General features: G+C 41.7%; 1 protein-coding gene across 5 annotated transcripts in view; it reads right to left on the reverse strand.

Moving 5' to 3' along the window:
- The window catches only part of si:ch73-63e15.2 (protein strawberry notch homolog 2), a 59,888-nt gene that overhangs the window by 6,219 nt on the left and 30,125 nt on the right, over positions 1-23,544 (reverse strand). For 4 of the 5 annotated variants that reach the window (XM_037114015.1, XM_037114018.1, XM_037114020.1 and 1 more), the window contains 24 exons: positions 13,727-13,903; positions 11,555-11,641; positions 10,285-10,390; positions 10,012-10,172; positions 9,746-9,879; positions 9,484-9,574; positions 9,202-9,345; positions 8,983-9,100; positions 8,752-8,857; positions 8,415-8,568; positions 8,097-8,273; positions 7,483-7,580; positions 6,741-6,823; positions 6,316-6,498; positions 6,049-6,170; positions 5,669-5,800; positions 5,416-5,551; positions 4,174-4,286; positions 2,530-2,601; positions 2,309-2,417; positions 2,153-2,224; positions 1,883-2,026; positions 1,455-1,549; positions 115-207 (listed from right to left, as the gene is read on the reverse strand). In XM_037114015.1, coding sequence (XP_036969910.1) covers positions 115-207; positions 1,455-1,549; positions 1,883-2,026; positions 2,153-2,224; positions 2,309-2,417; positions 2,530-2,601; positions 4,174-4,286; positions 5,416-5,551; positions 5,669-5,800; positions 6,049-6,170; positions 6,316-6,498; positions 6,741-6,823; positions 7,483-7,580; positions 8,097-8,273; positions 8,415-8,568; positions 8,752-8,857; positions 8,983-9,100; positions 9,202-9,345; positions 9,484-9,574; positions 9,746-9,879; positions 10,012-10,172; positions 10,285-10,390; positions 11,555-11,641; positions 13,727-13,903 — 2,907 coding nt within the window. The remainder of the gene's footprint in view (positions 1-114; positions 208-1,454; positions 1,550-1,882; positions 2,027-2,152; positions 2,225-2,308; positions 2,418-2,529; positions 2,602-4,173; positions 4,287-5,415; positions 5,552-5,668; positions 5,801-6,048; positions 6,171-6,315; positions 6,499-6,740; positions 6,824-7,482; positions 7,581-8,096; positions 8,274-8,414; positions 8,569-8,751; positions 8,858-8,982; positions 9,101-9,201; positions 9,346-9,483; positions 9,575-9,745; positions 9,880-10,011; positions 10,173-10,284; positions 10,391-11,554; positions 11,642-13,726; positions 13,904-23,544) is intronic. The other variant, XM_037114016.1, reaches the window with a different exon arrangement.

Below are 23,544 nucleotides of genomic sequence, written 5' to 3' on the forward strand. Positions count from 1 at the left end.
GAGATTAACATAATCATTTTAGTGGAAATCAACCGTCATCACATTTCTATTATAGCAGTGCCCCATACTGTACACCTTGGGTTTAGTTTGCTTATCGTAACAACATGGGCTCACCTTCAGGGAAAGGTAGAATCCTTCGTCAGGGCCGCTGAGCTTCAGTGACCTTTTGTAGGCCTCGTCCCATGGCATACCTCTGTCCACGCTGATCTACAGGGGCAAGAAGATTAAAGCATGTGCTGTTAAAGTATGGATGGTACAGTGACTTTATTTATATCACACAAATTGAGAGCTGAGATGTGAAGAAAGTGCTTCAATAATGGGGCAATTATGCATAAACAGCCAATAATGTTGACATAAAACACAATAAAAGCAGAAATAAATAGAGAATAGAAACATTTTAACAGAGGCTTTCAGCAATCTGTCAATATACAACTCATACACATTAAATTACCCTGTTGCCTGACCTACATTAGTGTTACTGCTGTCCTGTTTCTCAGATCTGTCTCTGCTTATGGCCGTCTTTGTGCTTATCTGTCATTTAATTATGTTTGCGTTTGCATTGTTGCACAATGTGAGACAAGAATCTTGCATAAAAAAAACAGAAGCACATGTTCAAACAAAAAGTCAATCAGTGTAAGTGATTAAAACTCCTCATCTACCACAGTCATACACACACACACACACACACACACACACACCCAACACTCTGCCCATACATACTTGCTAAACTTGTCATAGCTTTCTGCCAAGTTTAAAATGTCAAACCTAGGTTAGCAACCGACAGCTAAAAGCAGAAGACACCAGTAATTATCCTGTTTCCCCCTCCCACTGGTGTCTACATAGACTGCTCAGCCCCGGGCGAAGCCTGTACGATCACAGTGTTACTGCTGGCAAAGTGCCATCAATCACACCTATAGAGTGCAGAGGCAGCTGCTCGAATTTACCTTCGGGAGTGCAGGTTATGTGGTACAAATTTTAAAGATGTACCAGGTCTCATATACTGATCACATGTCATTGAAATCTTAATTAATCTATAGTCCTTACAAGCACTTCTCAAAGGAGAGAGCATCAACAAGACACGTTCATGTTTTTTGCCCATCATGTATATTCATAAAATCACTTCTGGGTCGTAATGTTCAGGCTCTCTTGGGCACGGAGTGTTCACTGTTTAGGGTTCATGAAAAGGTCACATCCTGAGGTGACGTGTAATGCCTCTAAAGCAGCCTGCAAACGTGCCTCTGCTCCCCAGACTGTCTGCTGGCCTTCTGGTGGCTGCTCCATCCAACATACAGGCCCGTGGAGGCGACACAGCATTGCTCATCTGTTGTTGCTTTGTGCTATGCAAATCTTATTTTGGCTCAGTTATACCTGAATCTGGGCATAACTCAAGATATGGTACTGTAATGATATACCCATGAAAGAATAGACAGGAGGTGAGGTTATTTGGCGCTCACCTTGTAGAGAACAACCTGTCCATCCTGAGGGTTTCCGACCGTCAGGAAAGTTTCCTGCTTCTCCTCATAGATCTCATCGTTACCCGGGGCAAGGTCTGTCAGAGACACAAAGGAGCAAGTATTTAAAATAATTACTCACATCAGAAGTTGAGGCGCCACCTTTCTTTTTAAAGCAATCCCTGAGGGGCCAATCAAAATGTAATAAAAGCTATGATGATAGACAAATGAAGGAGTCAATATTTTGAATGTTTCTTAGGTAATCGATTATTAACTTCCATTTATAAATACTATCTGTTCTTTTAAGAAGCTTACCAATATATCTAAGTAAGTGATCCTAGTGGGGCTCCCTTACCTTTTACATTTTGGTCTATAACATACTGTGCATTGTGCAAACATGCCTTGTTTTGAGTAACACTTGAGCTCCATACCTAATATTCCCATGTCATATTTGCCCTCCTTCTTATCCTTCTCGATCAGGTAGTCAAAGTTGTCAGTGAAGTACTGAAAGAGATAGTTCTGCTTGTGGACCTCCAGACCCAGGATGCGATTTAAGAACTTGGTGATGCTACAGTCTGGGATAAAGACACAACACGAAACAGTTAATGCACACACCACGGGCGACTTAAACTGTGAAATAGCTGCAGCAGTAATAACAGTATACTAGCATAATATGACTGCATGCTTAAAGGGTACTTTACCTTTCTCAGTACTGATGCCAAAGCGAGGCTCCTTACAGAAGATGCCCACATCCATCATTCCAATCTTCATGTCTGAAATTAAGAAGAAGAATAATCAGTCACAGTAAATGTTGGTTTGTTTACACACTTTACTAGTCAGCAAAAGTTCAAACATACCTCTGAAGAACAGGGCTTCACCTGCAGGGTAACCTTTGGGAGGGGGCACCTTGTTCTCTATGTGGCCGAGGATTGCTTTGGTGATTTTATCCAGAGCCTTGGTACCATACTGCGTGAAAGAGGACATTTCACTCAGAAGACTCATTCGGAGAAAATGTCTACTGCGAAAAGTTATAAAGAAGCATTTTTGACACTTAAAAAGTTCTGAAAGTTCTGCCTACCTTGTTCTCGAAGTTGTATTTGCTCAGATCTCTGGATTCTGTTGCTCTTCTGTCCCCATGGGTTAATGCACCCTGTAAAGTGGATTAGTAACAGTGTTATTATTAGTATGGGAATATTAGCCTCACAATCATCAAACTAATCACACTAATATAGAGGGACACAGTGACGCGGGATGACTCTGCATTTGTGTCGCTCCCCAAACTGACTTTCCTGCTCAGCCTTGTTAGGAGATGATGACCACAAATGTTTTTATAAGCAATCACAAAAGGAAAACTATTCATCTAGATATCAAGCAATAATTACAGGACAACTACAATTTACAATAGTTAATAGCGAGGACCTCTTGGTCTTGTTTGCCATGTTATATGTCCACTGCAAACACAGCCGGCGCCACATTTAATTAACTGAAAATCTACAACTATGTTTAGCAAACATAGTTGTAGGACTGATATGACTCTCTGGTCTAACAATGACGCATTTGTGGAACCAAAGTACAGTAAAAATCCCAATCAAATAATCAGGGATCTCACATATGAAAGCTTGATCACACACACTCGCCCACACCTACCCACACACACACACATGCACACAAACAACAGGCTGTTCTCTATTCTGGTATCAACAGGAAACAGACAAGGTTGACATGCAAGGCTAATTTTTTTCTTCAGTTTCTTGCTGATATCATGTGCCTCAGTTAGGCTTCAAGAAAAATTCAGCTGAGTGACAGGTAAAACCATCTTGAAATTGTTTTTTTTTATTTGACTTTTATCTACAATCTAGTCTGTCTTTTATACTTTTTAATATAATTATTAAACAGTGATGGTGGTAAAGGAAAATAGAAATCCAATCTTCTACCCAGCTGCTGACTCTGCCCACGGAGAAGAAATCATAAGATACCAAAACAAAGGGATGTCTTAGCAAAATATGACTTCAATGCTGATCTGGAGTCAGCCAGTTGTGAAGGTATTCAGCCATCTAAAATGGAACAACTGTGTTTGTGTGTAGTATCGGGTTCAGGCAGGCGGGCGAGATGTGACCTATTCCTGATGCAGATTTACCGAACACAGCTGGCAAACACAAGACCGACTTCCTGGAAGCTCCATCCAATTGCACACTCCTTGCCCTTTTTCCCAAAAGAACTGTCATGCTGTGTCACTATGGAAATACATGACTGCTGGTGCTGAAATGCATTGATAATTATGGGGGAAAAAAACCCTACACTTATAAATTATCCAGACATGCTGCTCTGCTTTTTCTGCTTATTCAGTTTTCCGTTAGTGAGCAGGAGAAGGGAAAGACCCAGAACCTCTTGAGATTTGTGGAGGCAAGTTGATGTAACTTCAAGCAAACCAGCAATAAAAGAGGCTCTTCAGAGAGCTGCTGGAGGGGGGAATACCCCAGCGAACAGGAAGGGCAGAGGGTGAAGGAGCAAATGGTAGAGTCAATGGCGACCTGGAGCACAACGATCAATAAACATAAAACACAGATATGATCCGTTTACAGTAAAACAACTCTTCTCACACTCCGTAAAACAACAAAACAACAAGGATTATTTTCCCATGGGACAGATTTGAGTCAAAATAAGGAAAAAGGGAAGAGCAAATACACACCCACGCAAACATAAATAAGGCTTTTATATTCACCAAGCTCTCGAGTCTCTTAGCCACAATGGAGGCAAAACGTCTCTCCCCAGCCAACTCTGAAATGAGGAAGATGTACTCTGGGGCCGTCACCTGATTGGACCGATGGGTGCGACCTGGAATGACAAGGATATTATGATCAGACAGAATTTATACAACTAAAACAACTAGAAAGATAAGGACTGTAACTGGACTTTATTATACATTGTACAGAATTAGATTTGCCTAACGGTAGAATTGGTTGATAGTGGTTTGGGATATGTAAATCATTTTACAACTAATTTGTGTGCAACATCTCTTGTTTTAAATTTATTGACCAGCTGGACAGACAAAAAATATGAGATTAAAAAAAAAAGTGTAACAACATTGGGAATTTGACTTAATACAATCCACAACCACACACAGAGTGTATAAATCCTCAGGAACAGAAAAGTAAGAAGGGGATATTCCTGCTGACATGATCAGATTTGCAACACTAAAAAACACTGAAACATTATCTTCACACTCTGACAAAAGATCCCTGCTTGAACACGGTTCAACAACAACAAAAACTTTCCGCTAAGTTTTCGATGGAAGCTAACGAGACTTCCACAGAATCACAAACAACTGTCAGTGTGCAGTTGTACAATGTGTGTGTTTGTGTGTGTTTGAACGCAAACCGGCCAAACAAGGTCCACGAGTTTCACACTAAGCAGGAAGTCCACTAATGGAAAGAATTACTTATTTGCTAATTACTGTAAATAATTAATCAATCTACTCCTCTGTGTGTGTGTGTGTGTGTGTGTGTGTGTTTGTGTGTGCATAAAATAATACTTCATGGACAGAGGGGGATGCCGATAATTTATTTTAGTAAATCCTTCTGCCTTGGAACCGAATCAAACTAAATATGTACATACAACTTGTATCAGGGAATACCCCAGGAAACAGGAAGGACAGATGGTTAGTCATACTTTTCGAACTCGTACTATTTATGCAAATACATGACCCCCTTTCAACCTGTTACATCATGAAAACTCACATCTCATTGATAAAAAAATAATCAAATTGAAGGCACATATTGGTTAACACTATGTGACAAGCTACAATGAGCAATGAGGAACATTAAATTTGTATGAGAGACCCAAGATTGTATCTTCCTCCTCTGAAACACAGCTGCGTTAGCTGATAAAAGAAGAATAACTTCTTAAGTATGCCCTCCCCTTTACCAATCACAGGCTCATTGTAAGATTAAATGTCCTGACTCACCAAATTGCTGAATGGCCCTGTCTGCACTCCAAGGCAGCTCCAAGGTCATGTGCACCCTGCGCCTCTGGTTCTTCACTCGCTTGTCTGCCTGCAGGGAAATCCCAGAGCTTGCTGCCTCTGAGATGATGGCCACCAACTGCAGAGGTAAGAAGTTTGGAAAGTTGGTGGAGCTCTTATTGAACAATGTTCACGTAGCTATAAACGTCCTCTAAAACACAGCAGGACATTTATCTATCTAATTAGTTTGTCTTACTTTCTCTCCGCTCATGAAGCGATCCTTCTCCTTGATATTAATGTGGTCGATGGTGAGACCCTGCTCGGCCCGTGACTCGTAACGGACGCTACCGTCAGGACGCCGCACCACACGACCCTTACGACCAGTCATCTGCAGCAAAAAAATGTATCACATTATCACTTTTTTTTAACTTTTCAAGGTAGCTAAGCCTAAAATTTCAAGACACTCAAAGCCATCATCATCATACCTTTATATTAAACTATCATGTTTACATGAGTAATTGTGTACATACAACACAACATTGTGTTGAAAATCAAGCATTATTTTCAAATGTCATTCGCCAAACTTTTACCCTGATTTAAACTTATGAGATACCAAGCTCTCTAGTTGAGTGTTACCTCTGAGACTTTATCTGGTCCTCCAAACTTATCGATGAGCTCGTCCAAGGTATTGAGAGGTAGTTCTTTTCCCAGTATGGATATTTTGTTGAGGAGGCCCTGCTTCATCTCCTCTATCCTGGCTGTGAGTGGGAAACAAAGGGGTTATTACACAGAAAAATAACTGAAAATGGACATGTACATGTCTGCAAGACAAAAATATCATGCTTTAGTTTATCTTCTCACACATCACTCCAGCTGAAGACAAGAACAAAGGTATCTCCTTACCTGTCTGACAGCTAGTGTGGTTCACAAAGATGACATCATCATTGTCTAGCAGGGAGTCTGGTGAGGAGTTGGAGTCTGTGTCTATGCCATCAGAGTCACTGCTGCTGTCGTCACTGATGTTGATCACGCCACCGCTGTCCACTGTGTGCTTAGGTACCTTGGGCTGGCGACCTCTTGGCTTCCCTGATTGGTAAGAAGAAGTTTTTGGTGAATAATTCAATGAGAGGAGAAGCAATAGCTGCTAACAGTCAGATGCACACAAATAGACTAAAAAAACACTGTTAACTGTTAACTTAGACTGCAGGGCAAAAGCCTGGCATGTCAGCTGAGTACTGGTACATACAATAAGAGCGATAAACATAATATGGGAACTGTTCTAATAGTATTTGGGGGCATGGTGTGACATCTGTATCCTCTTCACTTACGTTTTCTCTTATTTCCCGGTGCCTTCTCCCTCCTCTGTTTCTCTGACGGAAAATGTTTTGATACAAGAGACTGGAATACTCCCCTAAAGGAAAAACAAAGACGGGAAACAGAGACAAAAAGTTTAATTCTGACAGCAAAGTGATCAGGAAAACACATGACAGTTTTGGCAGTTAAGACAATCCTCATTATAGCTGCCAAGTGCTGACAGACAGATGAACGTGTTGTGTGTGATCTAATACTCAGACACTCAGGCATGTCTGCTATGAGAGGCCGAGGGTCAAAAAAGTTCGAATCAATCAGCACATGTACCATCCCTTTCTTGTTTTTCTTGGATGAAAATTAAATTAAAATTAATTAACAGCTGATAACTCAAGAGAGTGCTTGGTTTAATTGTGGCTCAAATCATTTTTATAGATTGTTTGTGGTGAGCATGTGTTCTCTTCCAGATTGGCAAAATTGGCAGTTTAATGAAGCAATAAACTGAAATGTATGAAACAAACAAAGTGCTATGGCTTCAAGCAAAAAGACAATAGGCCGTCCAAACAGGGTTAAGGTATCTGGTATCAAGAAAGAAAATGCACAACGTTCCTGTCGTCTGGAAATGATTTGTTGTGACTGAGCTGTTCAGACAGTGAACCCCCACAAAGACATTTTGTCATATAGGTTATTTTACTTTAAAATAAACCTATTAACATAGGAACAAACAAGCCCACTAGAAAAAAAACATCCCTTGTCACTCACTCTGCTGCTGAGACAAATCTGTCGAGATGCCCGTCATTCTCATCCAGGACTTCTCTGGTGCGAGATTCTCCGGTAGACTGCAGCCCGATGACGATGCACTGTGGTGAAGAGAAACAAATACAGATAAATTACAGATCGCGTCTACTGTGTTACTTGAAGTGAGGTCTGTTGTGGACTCATTCTGGGCATCACGATGGCACATTTCATAACATCCTCCTTGAGTTTTGTCACAATTAAAATGCACTCAACTCAATCTGTATATTGAGAAGTGCCAACAAAAATACTGGCAACGATTTTCTTTAAAACAGCATGAATTTACTAGAAAAAAGAACGTCTTTCCTTTTAGTTCCACAGTAAATCTGCCCACTTATGCAACATCTATAGAACTTCTGTTATGGCTTCGATCTTCCTCTGGGGCACTAACAGACCCCTAAACCATCACAGATGCTGGCATTTGAACTTTGGTAACACTCTGGATGGTTCTTCTTCTCTTTAGGTTTGAGGACACAACTGCTATGATTTACAAAATCACTTGAAAAGTGAACTTGTGCTCCAACTTCTTTGGATTCAGGATTGCTCTGTATAACTCATTGTTCAGAGTGTATTTTGCTGACCTTTCCAGCCTCCAGCTCTTTTTGCGCCAGCTCCACCAGACAGCGGACCTTGGCAGCGATACAGAGGTATTTGAAGAAGCGCTGGTGAGATGACCAGAACTGCCCCCACAGAGACTTCCTGCTGACCAGGCCAAGCTCATCAGCTGCACGCATGAAAACCTGCAGTGCCTCCGCCCACTGGAAACAGAATCCAGATGTTAATAATCATTTTCAAGTCAAGATTTTTCTTTTCTTTTTAAAATATCACAAGACCATAAGCAAACACAGCCTAGCAGACACAGCCAATTAATCCGTGTCTGTGAGAGGCATTTCACTCACCAGTTTGGCAGCTTTGTTATAGACCAGTTTGAAGTCACTGTCCAGTCCGATCTCTTCAATGCGGAAAGACACCCCTGAGAAGCTCAGCTGCCTGGCAATGTACATGCCGCTCACTTTCATGTCCATAGCAACAATCTCCATGGCCCCGACACCTCTGCATACAAAAGGCACATAAATCATTCAACATAATTCAATCACCGGTCAAACAGCTGTTACCACAAACTGATTATAAGGCTTTTTCCAGTAAGCACAGCGATTTGGGGATATGTATCCACATGATAGGGAGGCTCTCGGGAACGCTTTTGATTGAAATTTGGCAAGATGTCACCCTACAAACCTCTTCTCGATGGCGTGCAGGAAATCATCAAAGGTTCTGAAGGGTGTGCCTTCACCCCAGATTCCCAGGCGGCTCATGTAGATCATGTTCTTTGGCTCAGAGGCACCTGACGCAGAGAGGAAGAAGAAAAAGATATATTTTAAAATCTACTGTTAAATTGCATTACGTGTGTGTGTGTGTGTGTGTGTGTGTGTGTGTGTGTTTTTCTGGTGCTTGTGTGTGTCAGGATACCTGTGGCACTGGCATACACCACTCTGGCCCGTGGCAGCTTGTTTTGAAGGTCAAGCACTGCCTTGCCCATCTTTGTAGATGTAGCATTCTTGGCTTTGTGGCATTCATCGAAAATAATCTGTGAGGGGAAAAGGTCAAGGGCAAACAGCGCACACATGGAGTGCTTATTTGTGTTAGAAAATGTGTTAGATGAGTGGTTTGTTCAGATCAAAAGGATACAACTCCGTCAAAGTCTGGCTTGCACCAGTCCAGGATCTGTTTAATTCTCGTCCGGTGCTGCCCTCCTGCCTGGCTCTCCCCAATCAGCGCAGAGTAAGTTGCAAAGAGGACTCCTTCTGAGGTAGCTGTGTCTCCATACTTGATCTACAATAACAAATCCATCAGTCAAAAGACATGTACAAAAACTGTCACAAATGCAGCTTGCTGCTAAAATGTACAGCTGAAAAGAACAAAATTAATTCAATTTTCTTAGGCTGTTAAGCCAACTCCACCTGGACCCACCTTGTTTAAGGCATGCACAGGAATATTCAGTGCATCTATGTCTTTGAGATCTCTCTCTGCATCAAATTTCAGGTCATTGGATATGCTGAACCTGAGGGCAGGAACGTGAGAGTCAGTAAATCAGACCAGATGTGCACAATCTAGCTTCTACATGCTCAATATGACCTGGTGTTGACTAGATACAAAACACAATCATATAAATCAATTATTGAAACTTTAAACTGATCTTATGAGATCTGCCAGAGTATTAAATCTCTGTTACCATAGTGCTTTCTTCCTTCCTTTAAGGTAGTTCTCCAGGATGATTCCCGCCACAGTGCGTCCCTTTCCGACCCCTGCCCCATCTCCGATCAGGAAGCCTGCCCTCTGGTTGTTCTGAAGGATAACCTCGTGTTGCTGAGGAAAAAATAAAATGAACGCGAAAACACATGAACAAAGATGGCTACATAATCCACACAACAATCATTCATAACCCCAAAAATGACTGAGTGCTTCATATTCTCTGTGTATGTGAGCTTGTGTGTGTACCTGGCAGGCGTATATGATGGCCTCTAGCTGCAGAGCAGACAGCAGGCCACTGTTAATAGTTTGCTCCGGGATCGACAGAGTGTATGTGATGTCAGGAGGAGGGACACTGGACAGCGTGTTGGTCTCAACCACTATGTCAGGATGAGAAATTCCTATAGTGGCTGAAGAGAGCAAAAAAACAGAACAGTTTAAAGAAGGGAGGAATCTTGTCATATAAACAAGAAAAATGCAGATAAATTAGTGAGTAAGTTGACATTCAGTCTAGTGGCCTACATTTGGATGGTCTATACTCAGCGTATGTGTCTACATGTCCCAGCTCCTCTGTCTCCTCCTCCTCTGCATCCTCTTCCTCTTCTTGTGGCGGCTGGGTTCTCGGAGCCTGGGAACACCACACAGACTTCAGTCATGTAATTCACATTATAAACAACCACATAATGGAGTTACAGCTCTTGTTTCAGGTGAAGTGAAGACGGGTTAGGAAAGAGACTGAAGCTGAAAGTCAGAGGAATGTTAGCAGTTAGTGACAGAGATGTTCCAATACCATTTTCTTTCAATATCGAGTGCCAATCCAATGTCAGATTGTAAAAAAAAAATATTTATCATCATTTCTTTAAAAGCAGTGCTTACTATGTATGGGTGTTTTGCATACAGAGAATGAATGAGATAGAACTTTCTTTGACTACCAAGTTGTACAGTGAAAACTGAGAAAGAACATAAATATAAAATATAAGCTTGTTGACGTGACTGTAGTCACACAAGTCATGCTTGATGGATATTGGCTACCTGTGCAGTGAAAAATCAGTTAAGTTGCATATAGGAGTACAGGACACTGCTAGGGAGTAGTATAATCCAGCAATTTCTGCAGTATCAGATGCACTTCTGATATTGGTATCGGTATCAGAACAACTCTTGTTAGTACAAAGTTAGCAGAGCACATCTAGAAGTCCTTATAAAGGATAGTTAACCTATGCAACAGTATTGTAACACATGCAACTGAGAGGTGAACAAACGCCAGTTGAAGCAGAATGAATGAGAGCTTTGAAACATGGCAGGTGCTTTACATATTCAGGCTGCTTCTGATTAACGTTATCTGAGAAACTGGAAATGCAAAAGGGTCCCATTTTGACAGTTAGGTCAACATTAACACTAACACTCTTTTGTTGTCACACATACACAATTAAAAAAGACAGCGTGGTGTATGAAATGATCTGATCACCGCGCATTTGTAGAATGCCCAGTCGATGCAATATGCAGCAATGCTTTCATCATCTGTGGAAACACAGCCTCGCCAAAGAAGGCTCAAGCAAGTTCCACTCATCATGTACTATTACTTTTTGTGCTGCACTGTCAAAATGTGGCCCGGAAGTGTCAGATTAGTGGCATGTTATGTTGCTATGTAAAACAATCAAAGCTTTATCTTGTGTTGCAAACACAGAGGGCAAACACAGCTGCCCATTAGATGTGTCACATCATCTACATATCTGTGCATTACTGAGAACTGGATTTGAATTGAACATCAGATTGGAGAGGTTGGTGTTGCTACCTGGAATCCTCCTAAAGGTGGGGTGCTGATAATAGCAGTTATATCATCCAAACTGGCCAAGCCATGAAACCTGCCGGTGCCATTCAGCTGTCAACAAAAGATAAAAATGAAGAAATAGAAAACACAAATAAAAACACTGCCAGATGCAAATGAAGAACTAAAAAAACGTGACTCATCACTGCATGTGCATGTTTGTCTGTATATTCGTGTGGGCACTGGATGTGGATGTCCGTTGGAGCAGCACTCAACAAAATGCAATTTGTTGTCTGGCGGTGAAAAGCCAGTGACAGCAGCAACAACAAAAGGCAGATAAGGCTGTGTGTGTCTGGGAACTATAATGGATGAAATGAGGGCAGAATGAAAAGGAAAACATAAAAGGCTTTCAGAAGGCAAAAGAAATAAATGTACTCTGATTCATATCAAAAAGATATCCTTGGACTCGTCTAATTCAAAAAGGACTCAACGGCAACACTGTCAGGGAGAGAGAAGCAATACGTGAGAATCTACTCCTCGCAGATCACTGAGATATAATTTTGTGTACCACGGAGACAACAGCAAACAAATCAGCTGTGAAGAAAAATATCAAACAAAAACATGTTTTCCATACTTAACCCTTCTGAAAAATTTCTCCACAGACTTTATGAGCAACAATGGAAATGGTCAGTCACATGCAGTCACATGATCAAGGCCTGAAGTGCTCTGCAATTTCAAAATAGCTGATTACACTCATTCAATCTATTTGAGGATTCACATTGTGACAATAATGGATGACTGGAATCTAGACAAGAGAGAACTGGAAGAGTGTGAGCATAATGAAACTTGGCCAAAGTTCAATCAGAGAGATTATTTTAATGCTACTCTACTCATTCATATTTCTCTCTCTCTCTCGCTCTCCCTCCTCCACCCCAATTATATCCAGCACCCCAGGTCTGAGTTCAGCGGGAGCCCACTCACAACAGTGTCTAGACTCCTTCAGGGGGCGTATGCTTTGCCACACACGGCTTCATCACTCCCTTAAAATACTGTGTTGTCACAATGTGTTCTACTAGCCAAAGACTGTTCATGTTTCTCACCTGTACTGTGCACATGCCAAATAAATGCTTGTTACCTTTGAATAAGTCTCTCCTGATTGAAATGCTCAGCAGAGAACTACCTGCTCACAGTGTTATAACTAACAGTGCTTTGATTCATCGGCATCCACCGTTATCGACCGATTTTGCCGATATTAGGACAGTTTCTCATGCGCTGCTGAAATGTCACAGCAATACACACACACCACAGGACTTTGCTGCTCACTGGCTGCGAACGGCTAATTTACTTTCCTCCTGCCAGTATCAACACAGATTTTCAGTGCCCTCTTGGTTTTACAAGCGCAACGTGTTAGCAAGTTCTGCCAGCAAGCCACTTGTGCCTGAAGGGATGGATGGACTGCGGTGTTGGAGTCAGAGGAAGTCCGTTCAATAAATCATTTGGGATTGTCTCTTGTGATAAGAATATTTTCTGTCGTCCTGAGTAGCTGACTGGGCTAATGGAGGTACACAACAGAACTGAGTGTTTCCTTTTCAGAGGAACTTGAAGTGTTGAAAAATGAAACAGCTTTTAACTAAATAAATGCACCCTAGTTATAACAAGTTTCTTTGTCAATTTCTGTATGCTTAGAGATTCCCCAAGACAGAAAATGTGGAAGAATAGTGCACTTGTTCACAGTTATGATGAAAGAATATAATTCTTTTAAACTGCTGTGTGAGGTACTATGGTTGTTATTGAGCACAGAGCTAGTTATTGTGTATCACTTACAAATTTTGTTGTAAAGGCAAAATGCAAGACAAAAAGATATCTGTGTATCTGCACCAGGACTTAAGTAGTGTCAGTGAATCATTACTTGTTTAATGGTTAAAAAGATTATTTGAGGAATGCCGAGCACAAATCTTGTTGAAACACTCAGTAACTGATCAAAGCAAATAATTGTTCCTTCCCCAGTGTAAAATTTGGCAGTGAGTCAGAGCAGATCTAATGTTTACAGCGCAACGGGACAATCTGAAATTTGATTGCCGTCTACCTCCTCCAGGACAGGCGTGCATGCAAGTTTGTATTCCACGATAAGCTGATGAGCTTTTGGTGTTGTAATCAGTGTTTCTGGAAATGATTTGAGTGTGAGGGTTTACTACTGACCTCTAGCTGGCTCTGTGCTGGTGTGGTGGTGGTACTAGTGTTGACGTCCCAGAGGGTGGGCACTGTGTCCAAGTTGTCTGTGCTGATGAAGGACTGGGCATCAGCATACTCCGACAGTGAGTCAGCCGGAGAGGAGAACAGAGAGTTGGTGGAGAGGTCATCAATGCAGGACAGATCCTGAAGGCAGAGAAAGAGAGGAGGTGTTAAGTTTGACTTCTGAAACAGGGCAAAACATGTAGCAGAGCAGCTTATCATACTAATTTACTTCATCTCAAAAGAGCATAATATTGTGACAGTGACGTGACAAAACCAATGAGGGTAACTAGACCGAGACAGCCTTTCCAAAAACATCCTTACCATCATAGGTTATGGGAAAACAAAGGACTATAAATCCTAATTATATATCCTGTATCAGACACAGCACACAGGCTGTGTAGCAGAAAATAATAAGTGTGTGTAATAGGCACAGATGGGAGTGAATCGCAGACAATAAAGGTGGCACATTCATTCTGGATTTCAGCCAATATTGCACTCATTTGGGAGTAACACGAGTAGCCTAAACAAAATCTAATCACACACAGATGTGTGAGAGCGAGCACGTAAAATAGAAAGCGAGGGGCAAGCTTAATGAGAGTGCTTGTGTCATTTTAGCTATGGCTGCCTTCCAGTCGCCCCTCTATTCATATCCTTTTCCAAGCCATTAGCATGCCATGCTCTTTAACTAGCCTCTCACAGGCACCCCTGGTTCCCCTGAGACTTATAAATATGGATGTGGGGAGATAGGCATACAGTGATGATGAGTGGGGAGAGAATATGGTCGACAAAGACAAGCTAAGTAGAGGGGAAGTGTGAGAATACATCTTGCTCCTCTGTGTGTAATCATCAATGTGTGATTGATCCACGCTTGGAAGTTCCCACACTCCCATGTTCCCACTACAGAGGACCATGAAGTAGTCATGAACACCATCCAATTGTCCAGATGTCTTATTCAGCAATTTCACTTCACTCTTTACGTCAGTGTCACAGGAATAGTTCCACATTTTGGGAAATGTGATCATACTGTACACGTAGATGAGAGGATTGATAACTACTCACATGTGAGGACTGTACCTAATCTAGCACCATCTGATAGCTTACTTAGCTTAGCACAAACTGTTGTGAAGCAACCAATCCTGGCCAAGCAATGGTCCCCACACCCCGCTCCCCAGTAAAACATTAAATTGTGGTTTTGACAGTTACTGTGGGGTTTGTTAGGACTTAACAGACGAAGTCTTCACACTTAGATAAGTTAGCAACCTGTGTACAGACATGTGAGTTGTATCAGTCATTCATCAACATGTATCCAAAGCCCATTTCCAAAACTGTTGAAACTTCCCTTTAAGGTCTGGCTGTCTGTATACTACCAAGCAAAGCAAATATTTATACAGGCAGTTTACACATCTCTCTAACAGACCTATTTAAACTTGTTATCGTGGCTTGCTTACAGCATTTCGAACACGATATTTCAGACAAAGACAATGTTTAGCCACAAGCGGTGACGAGTGGGGCTGAGACGGAGATAAATGAGTTGTGATGCTGCCTTAATCTCAACAATATGCTGCTACTGATTAATGCTGAGAAACTGTGCTGACTTCTGACACCGCTGCCCGTTAGCCATTACTCACAGTTCACTGAAAATGTTTCACAGGCATGAGAGGACAAGATGTAGAGCTCTTAGGGCTAACATGACTACATCATGTGGGAATGAGGCCTAGAGAGGGTGGTAAACAGCAGGCAGACACGGACACATGTGTATATTTTTGTCATCTGACGTTAGAGAGGCAACTCACTGACTGCAATGGGTAGATGTCTGTGTATTGGAAAGAGTACGTTTTCAAGGGTATGGCACTCAGCTTATCAGTGTTTGCTGGGAGCTTTATGATTATGCTTTTCTCTTCATCTCTGTCACTCTTTCTCTTTCCTTTTCTGTGTGTGTGTCTGTGTGTGTGTGTGCGTGCGCACGCTTCCTGAGAGCAAGATCAGACATGAGCTCGGAAAGCAGGCTCTTCAAAGTGGGTCTGCCCTGCAGACCAGGCGGACAGAGGGGTAGAGGTAGAGAGAGACTCTGCTGGCACTCACACATGTCCTTTCTCTATGTTCCTTGTTAATCCTGTCATCTGTGTGTCTTCCTGTCCCACCCACCTTTGCCTCACCGCTTGCTCCTTTCTCTACTCTTCTAAGTGGGGATGGGTGAGTAAACAACAAGGCTCGGAAAAGGTACACTGTGTCACCAGAAGCACTCATTTTTAAAATCTTGTTGATGAATATACGTCTTAACATGTGGTATTTATAAAGTTGTGAGCTGGCATAATAGGTTTGCTTCTAAAAAAACTTTATGGTCAAATGGTTAAATGACTTCACTTAGCTGCATCACAATGATTAAAAACTAAATTGATCTGTTCTGCAAATATGTGATTTAAACATGCTGGTCATTATTCTGTATTATGTTACAATGTGACTTCTACGTTTTCCACATCTAATAAGTTCACCTAAAAGAGCATACTGTTATTCAGAGGACCATCGGTCCTGATACAGAGAAGTCACTGAAAACTGCAGCAGGTCGGTTGGTGCTAACCAAGACGTGGCCGACCTCAGTACCATGCTAATCGAGTTGTTTAGCAGAGCGTAACAGAGGCAGCAGTGTTTGTCCCCCGGCAGGCCCGTACCCAGGGCTGGTTCATCTACCGTTCCTAAGACTGGGCCCTGCCAAGCAGAGATAAGGCTTGAATTCCAACTGCTCTGATGCTAATCTGGCTCCTTCCACAGCACACAGCCACACATCTGTAGAATTACTAATCCTGCCTCTTTTTCACTCTCTTTTCCTCTGCTGTGCAATAAATAAAACTCCTAAATGTGATGCATGTTCCTCTGAGAGGAAACTGCTTTTATGGAAATAAATCCACTAGAAATCTGATGTAATTTGTGGGAATAGGTAAAGAAAAGTCACGTGTGTGTGTGTGTGTGTGTGTGTGTGTGTGTGTGTGTTTGTGCGTGTGTGTACATGTACACAGAGGAACATGTGAAAGCCCATTTGTCCGGGCTCCTGTTTGTTTGCATTTCACGTGTTCCTCTTCCACTTCAGTTTCTCTTCTGCTATGAATGTTGAAGCAAGCATCATATGCTCCCATTACAACAGTTAAGAGAAAACCACAGACACACACTAGCATCCCTTTATACACGACGCCCCCACAGAGCTGCTTGGTGGTTGTGGTCGAAGGTGGTTATCAGCTCTAAGAATCAGAACTGGAAAAATAACACCTCTGGACAATAACTTTCCATGAACTGCTTGGCCTTTTAGTTCAATGTGATGAGCAATCTTAAAGTGTCACACAATACCCTTTTTCTTTAACAAAAATCCCAGAGTATCAGTGATCATGTGCACTACGAAATACATTCAGGCGAAAATAAATATCAGCGCTACCAAAAAGGTGATAAAACACTTTTCTGTGCAACTCATGCAGCGTTAAACAGTTATCTTGGGAGAAACGATGAACAGCTGTTCCTGATTCAATGACTACGACTACACTGGTTGTGACCTGGACCATGTGACAAGCTCAGGTGCAACCATACAAGGAAATCCTGCTGACCTACCTTTTGTTCAGCTTTATTAACAATAATTCACATGGTCTCCACACCTCTCTGAGTAAAGGTTGCTCCTTACTATAAAAGGGAAAATGCTTTTGTAATCACAAATCCCATCCTTGATAGGTATGTATTGTGACATAGAACATGGGCTAAAATATATAGCAAGTTTGATCAGATCAGAGCATTTCCTAAGCACAAGTACTTAGAAGAAGTTCAGTAGAAGCTGCTTGTGATTCCACATAAGCTCCATTTCATTATGATAATGGCCTCTCAAATCAAATTGAGGATGCCTGGCCTCGGATGAAATGTGACACAGATCTTTTGTTTGTTTGTTTGCTATATTTTCCCCATGTTTTCCCATTTGTCAGATTCTCTGTATTGTAGCTTGTATCACTTCTAACTCCAGTGCTGTCCAGAGGAATATATGGACTGCCTCCTGCGGCACACGTAATGTTGCCGGCTGCTACATAATTTTATTTGGACATGTTAAAAACAGCTGACATGTGGTCGTTGTTCCACAATTCTGTATTGAGTTCCCATCTCCGAAGGGTTCAGCAGTTCACGACCAAGTTAAAGGCTGACAATTTTTTTTTCAACAAGCCTGAGAATGAAAAAAACATTTCTGCCTTTATTTTATGTTATGTTGCAACATATTACAGGATTAAATTTACCCCTGCTATCAAAAAGCAAATATCAGGTAAAAAATGCTACATATGGTCTCACGCCACATCCTGTTAAACTCAATAACCTGCCTTAGTACAAGGCCAGGCTGAGGCCCCAGGCAAGCAGGCCGGGCCTAGGGCTTTCCCCTCCTACACACTGCCAGCTTGGCTGCTTTTCCAAGGCCAGGAAACAAGTCACCCTGGCCTCCCACTTACCCCACACACCCACATAAATACACAAACACACACCTCGAATGACCCCACCCGCTCAACCAACCATTTCTGTCATCTGTCGCTTAAACTCCCACCCCCCTATTTCCCATCCCACATGTGCCACCTTTTCTCTCTGTCCTCCCAGCCTCTCATCACCCTTCAATATTCCAAAATAATTCTGGAGTAGAAAGAGGATCTCTTGAACGCATACATTTTTACTGATATTAATTGGCATTTAGCTCAAGAGCTTTTTCAGGAGATATGTCCACTGTCACATAGCTAACAAAAAGGACAAACAGTACAACATTTCATATTACAAACACTTTCAGAACGAAGTTTCACAACAAGTCATTAAAGCCTGTGGTCTAATGGATCAGCAACTGTCACGTCTTACCCGCCGGGCCCTTCGAACCTCTTGTTGCTATTCTGTACAGCCGTAAATCCAATCTGAGCCTGAGAGTCTTACTGTGACAATAGTCGTGGGGATCGGCGGTGAGGGGTGTGAGTCAAATCAAAACCAAGAATCTGAAGGCTATAAATGCTAATGACATGCCATGACTCCTGTTTCTAGTGCGGGTGGGTACAGAATGACAGTGTATTCACTGGTCAATGAGCCAAGAAGAAGCACTGAAAGCTATGTTGATGTATGCATATATTGGTGACGCGTGCGCGCGTGTGTGTGTATGTGTCTGGGTTGGTGGGCTGGAGGGCAGTTAAATCCACCACCCCACCCCTATGATCAGCTGACTGAAACTACCCCCACCCCCGGCTCTCCCTACTAGGGTCAGCTGTTAACCTTGTCCATGGAGTCAACATAACCTGATTGATGGCCTGTGTGTGTCTCTCTCTCTTTCTGTGTGTGTGTATGTGTGTTCGTGCAGCGGGTCTTCTTTCTGTCTAGATTATGTTATGCCAAGCTGTCTGCATGTCGTACATCCCTGACATATCTGTTGCGCTGTGACTTTAATAAGACAGCTCTGAGCTTTTCCTCCTTCTTGACCTTCTCACAGACATGAAGCAGACACTGACTTTTTGGCAAACCAGCTCTTTCACTTACACTTGCTATTGAGATAACTGGTATCAGTTTCTCTTATAAATTCAGTATTGAATTGATCAAAATGACATGCAGATATCCATCAGCTTTATAATGTCACAGAGCTTTGATCGTGGAGACAATTTATTAAGAAGCCATTGCACGTTACTGAGTATGCGTGGAAATTTTGACACCTTGTTCTCATCTAAAAGAACCTTTAGTCACACATCCATCCGCCAAAAAATACAATTAATTGCGCACCACAGTTCTAACTTTTCCAATGACCACAAAGAGCTCAACTTAAGGCCCCCACACCAAGCCAACCCCCCCCCCCCCCCAAAAAAAAAATTTCAAGTTTTATTACAATTCAACTATGGAAATGTTCATTTTGAAGTGATGGTCTGACAAATAATAAAATACTCAACAATTCTCATTGTATTTACAAAAGAAAATGATTTTTTGATCCTTGTCTAGCCCACAGACAGCCAAGTCTAGCTTATCCCTGGACCCACTATCCTCACAGGCAAGCCTTCATGTCGTGCCAAGTAAAGCAGGAGAGTAAAGCAAGCCAGGGACAGTGCGCTGCTTACAAGCCTCCTGGAATTTTCCAGTGTTTTCATACGTTCTGGAAAATAAAAGGATGCCATGTCAAGTGTCCCAGCTAGCAGCCGAATGACAGAGCTTGTTCAAAGAACGGTTGGTTGTGAATGTAGGAATGCCTAAAGCTTACACTGAGCTGACAACAAGGAAACTAACAAGGAAACAGGTCTCTATGACGCACATTGTACTGCCGGCAAATAAATCTGACTGGAAAATTTAGATTCCTTAAAAGTAGCAGAAGAGGGGAAAATCTGAAGATGACAAAGGGAAAGACACAGAGAAAGAATATGTGACCTGCTTTGTATTTGGTGTGTTGTCATGAGGACGTCATGCATGGAAAGGTTGCCACGACGGCATACACAAGGGCGTACCTTAAAAGTTCAAACCTGTGTCTTGAACTGACAGTAATGGTGCGCTTCTGAAAAGCATGTGAAGTTCGAACAACAAATCACAAGAAAAATGACTCACACCATCTCCAACTGTGTGTGCATGTGTGAGCCTGCTCTCATACTGCTGAGAAACTCGGATGTCAGGGGAGTGTTGATGCAAGATGACGTCTCAAAAATGCAGAAATTTCATCACACCACACATCATTTGCAACAGGGAAAAATATGCCATTTGTTGCAGTCCCATAACACTTAAGCCAAGAGAATTACAGAAAATGTTCTCAAATTCTGAATGAAACAATGTGACTGTGTCAATTGCTCAATACTTTAAGGAAATACAAGTTGCTCACAGTTAAGAAGATAACATTATCTTCTGAAAAACTGAAACACTGTTTATTTCCCTGCTCCAATAAGGACAGAGTCGTCTGTACATTTAATTCACGTTGATATATATTTTCGAATTGGTTTGAATATGTCGCCTAGAGTGAAATTCAAAGTGAAGCTTCTCGGTGACATGAAATTCGACTATATCTATACCCTATTTTTACTTGCTCTATGTGGGAAACCAATACTAGACGATGAGAGGGTTTGCAGTTGTATGAAATCGAACATCTGAAGAGTTTAGTTTCCACATCACCTTAAATATCTGTCTTTAGTCTTGTGTGTGTCATACACCCACGTGTTCACACACACCGGTGGTCACAGGACCACTATCACACGATGATGTAGGGTTCGTGGGCTCATTGCCTGGAAGCTGTTGACTTGGCTCTTGGCCAAGAATCAACTGCCAGCAATGGAAGGAAATTAACTCTTTTACAACCATGGGCACTTCGATTATGACGACAGGGAGACTGAATTTTTTGACCTGCCTGTTGGCTGACAGACAAAAATAGTCTTATGTTCATCCTGTGAACCATCAGCAGTTAAACGTACACAACCCGTAGTTACTGAGTATGTTTGATTGGGGGAGAAAAGGGAATAAGCTTCGACATCACTTTGGTCTGGTAAGAGTGGCCCATAACAATTTTCATCACAGAAGTCAAACAGGTTATTGGGACATCCAAACAAGCGCAACATTTTTATGCTCTACGGAAGTCAGAAGTTTTAATTGCATTTACTGGGCACTTCTATGACTGCCTTCAAGTTTAGATTCTGCAGGCTAGAAAGCTTCAACAACTTAAAATAACAAATCTACTTTTATAATTTTGAAGTAATCTAGATTATTTCAAGTAAAGTCACTCTGTCAGATTTTTAGAGTTTACAGAGGAAGTGGACCTGGATGTATATAATTACCTAAGGCACTTGACGGCCAACAGCATAGAGAACAAAAAGGAACTAAAGGCAGGGAGAGAGAGGGAGAGATGGGAATGAGATGCCAGGATTTTTTCATTTTAAAAACTGTTAAAATATGTGACGTCCTTGTCATATATGCATATATTGAGCGAGGCTACGCTACACAGGTTGCCAGTCTATCACAGGGCAAACACACACTGACAGACAAAAATGTTCACAACAACGGGCAATTTTTAGATCCACATATCCTGCATGTCTTTCGACTGTGTGATGAAATCCGAAGCACTCTGCATGCACACCGAGTATCTACAAACTCTAAACAGAAATGTTGAAGTCGGAAAACTAATTCAACCCCAGGACCGGCTCTCTGTGAAAAGACACCGCTGACCACTAACCTGCTTTTCCACCCTTAATCAAATACATCATGCCTGCCAGAAATCTGCTACAAAACATCTCTCACATTTAATTGATTTGAAATTATATCAAAGAGGTGGTTAAAGTACATAGAAAGAGTAGATATTAAGTCACTTTGACGACACAACATTTTTCCACTTAAAAAAAATGTGACAGAGAAAAAAAAAATAATTTGATGGTTATGTTTTGAAAGAGACGACAATAATATTATCAACAAAGACTGCTGAGTGATATTTTGCCATCACTACATGCGACAACTAAATGCATATAAGCTTGAATAATTTGTTAACAGTAATACTAGATGATCTGTGACAGCTGTAATCCTTCATCTTCATCTTACTGCAGCTGCTTCACTGTTAGCCGTGACAGATTTACTACATCTTGAATCGTTCATCTTAGTAACATGAACTGATTTTCACGTCTAGAATATCACCCTGTTATGTTGTCTTTTCACCTAGCAGCAACCTGAGTTATTCCACCGTTGCCATTATAACTACCACGGATGTGTGAAACATTTCCATAGATTTAATTGTTCCAGGCATAATTAGACATTATGCCTGGAACAACCCCCCCCATGCTCTCACTCATCCTCACCTTCATTGTTTATTCATTTCCCGTAAGCTGAACGCCTTGGTCATGCTTGAGGTTTAAAGCAATACCAGGAAACTGACAACATGTGCCCACCAAGAGGCTGCCCTTCTGCGCCGCATGTCTTAAAAGGACAGGTTCACAATTTTTTTTGTCTGTTTTAAAACGATGGTCAGGAATTTCACTTTAAAAGACTGTGGGTTTGGAACGAACATGCTAAAACAGATTAGCTTCAGATAAACTAGGCTCGATTTTATGATGACTGCAAAGTTTCTGCCCCATCACTTAGACTGGAAGCACATTGGGATCTCTAAATGTCAGATGTGAACAGGAGAAATGATAAATAATCATACGGGCACCTGACTGTGATATTTCATCATTAAATGATGTACTTGAACATTGTGAACCTGTCATACAAGAGTGTGGAACAGACATAGGGTGGTAAGTACTCACTGATAATGATACCTATAGATGCTGTGAACAAAGATAGCCCAGCCAGCTTTCCAGAGAGAGACTAACAGAAGCAAATGGGCTCAGGTTATAGGATCATCTGAAGCCTGATTTCTATTAGTTTCTCTCTGGCAATAGACTGGGATATCTCTGACAAGGAAAACAAAAGAAAAAAAACAACTTATTAAAAGCAGTATCTCTTTGAAAACTACCAATTGTGTAATATCTCACATTTCTGTGAGAGAAACGCTGACACTGCGTCATTAGCCAATCAACTTAACCAGAAATTCGGTGGAAACGGGCTCAGCGAGCCTTGCATCAGCAACGTCATTAGACAGATATGAGCTGCTATAATTCAACCGACACTGTGTACTCTAATAAATGATGAATAAAACCCCACAATGCAGGTCTATTTACAGGGCAGTGCAACAATGAGCATATTCAATAGCCAGACAGAAAACAGACAAGAGTGCTATTTGAGAAGATATCAGGTTCTAGCACTTACTGGAAGACAGCAGGCAGTGAGGCAGACAATCATTTGTCATAGTTCCTGGC

This window comes from Acanthopagrus latus, chromosome 11 (genome assembly GCF_904848185.1).
Source record: "Acanthopagrus latus isolate v.2019 chromosome 11, fAcaLat1.1, whole genome shotgun sequence".
NCBI lineage: Eukaryota > Metazoa > Chordata > Actinopteri > Spariformes > Sparidae > Acanthopagrus > Acanthopagrus latus.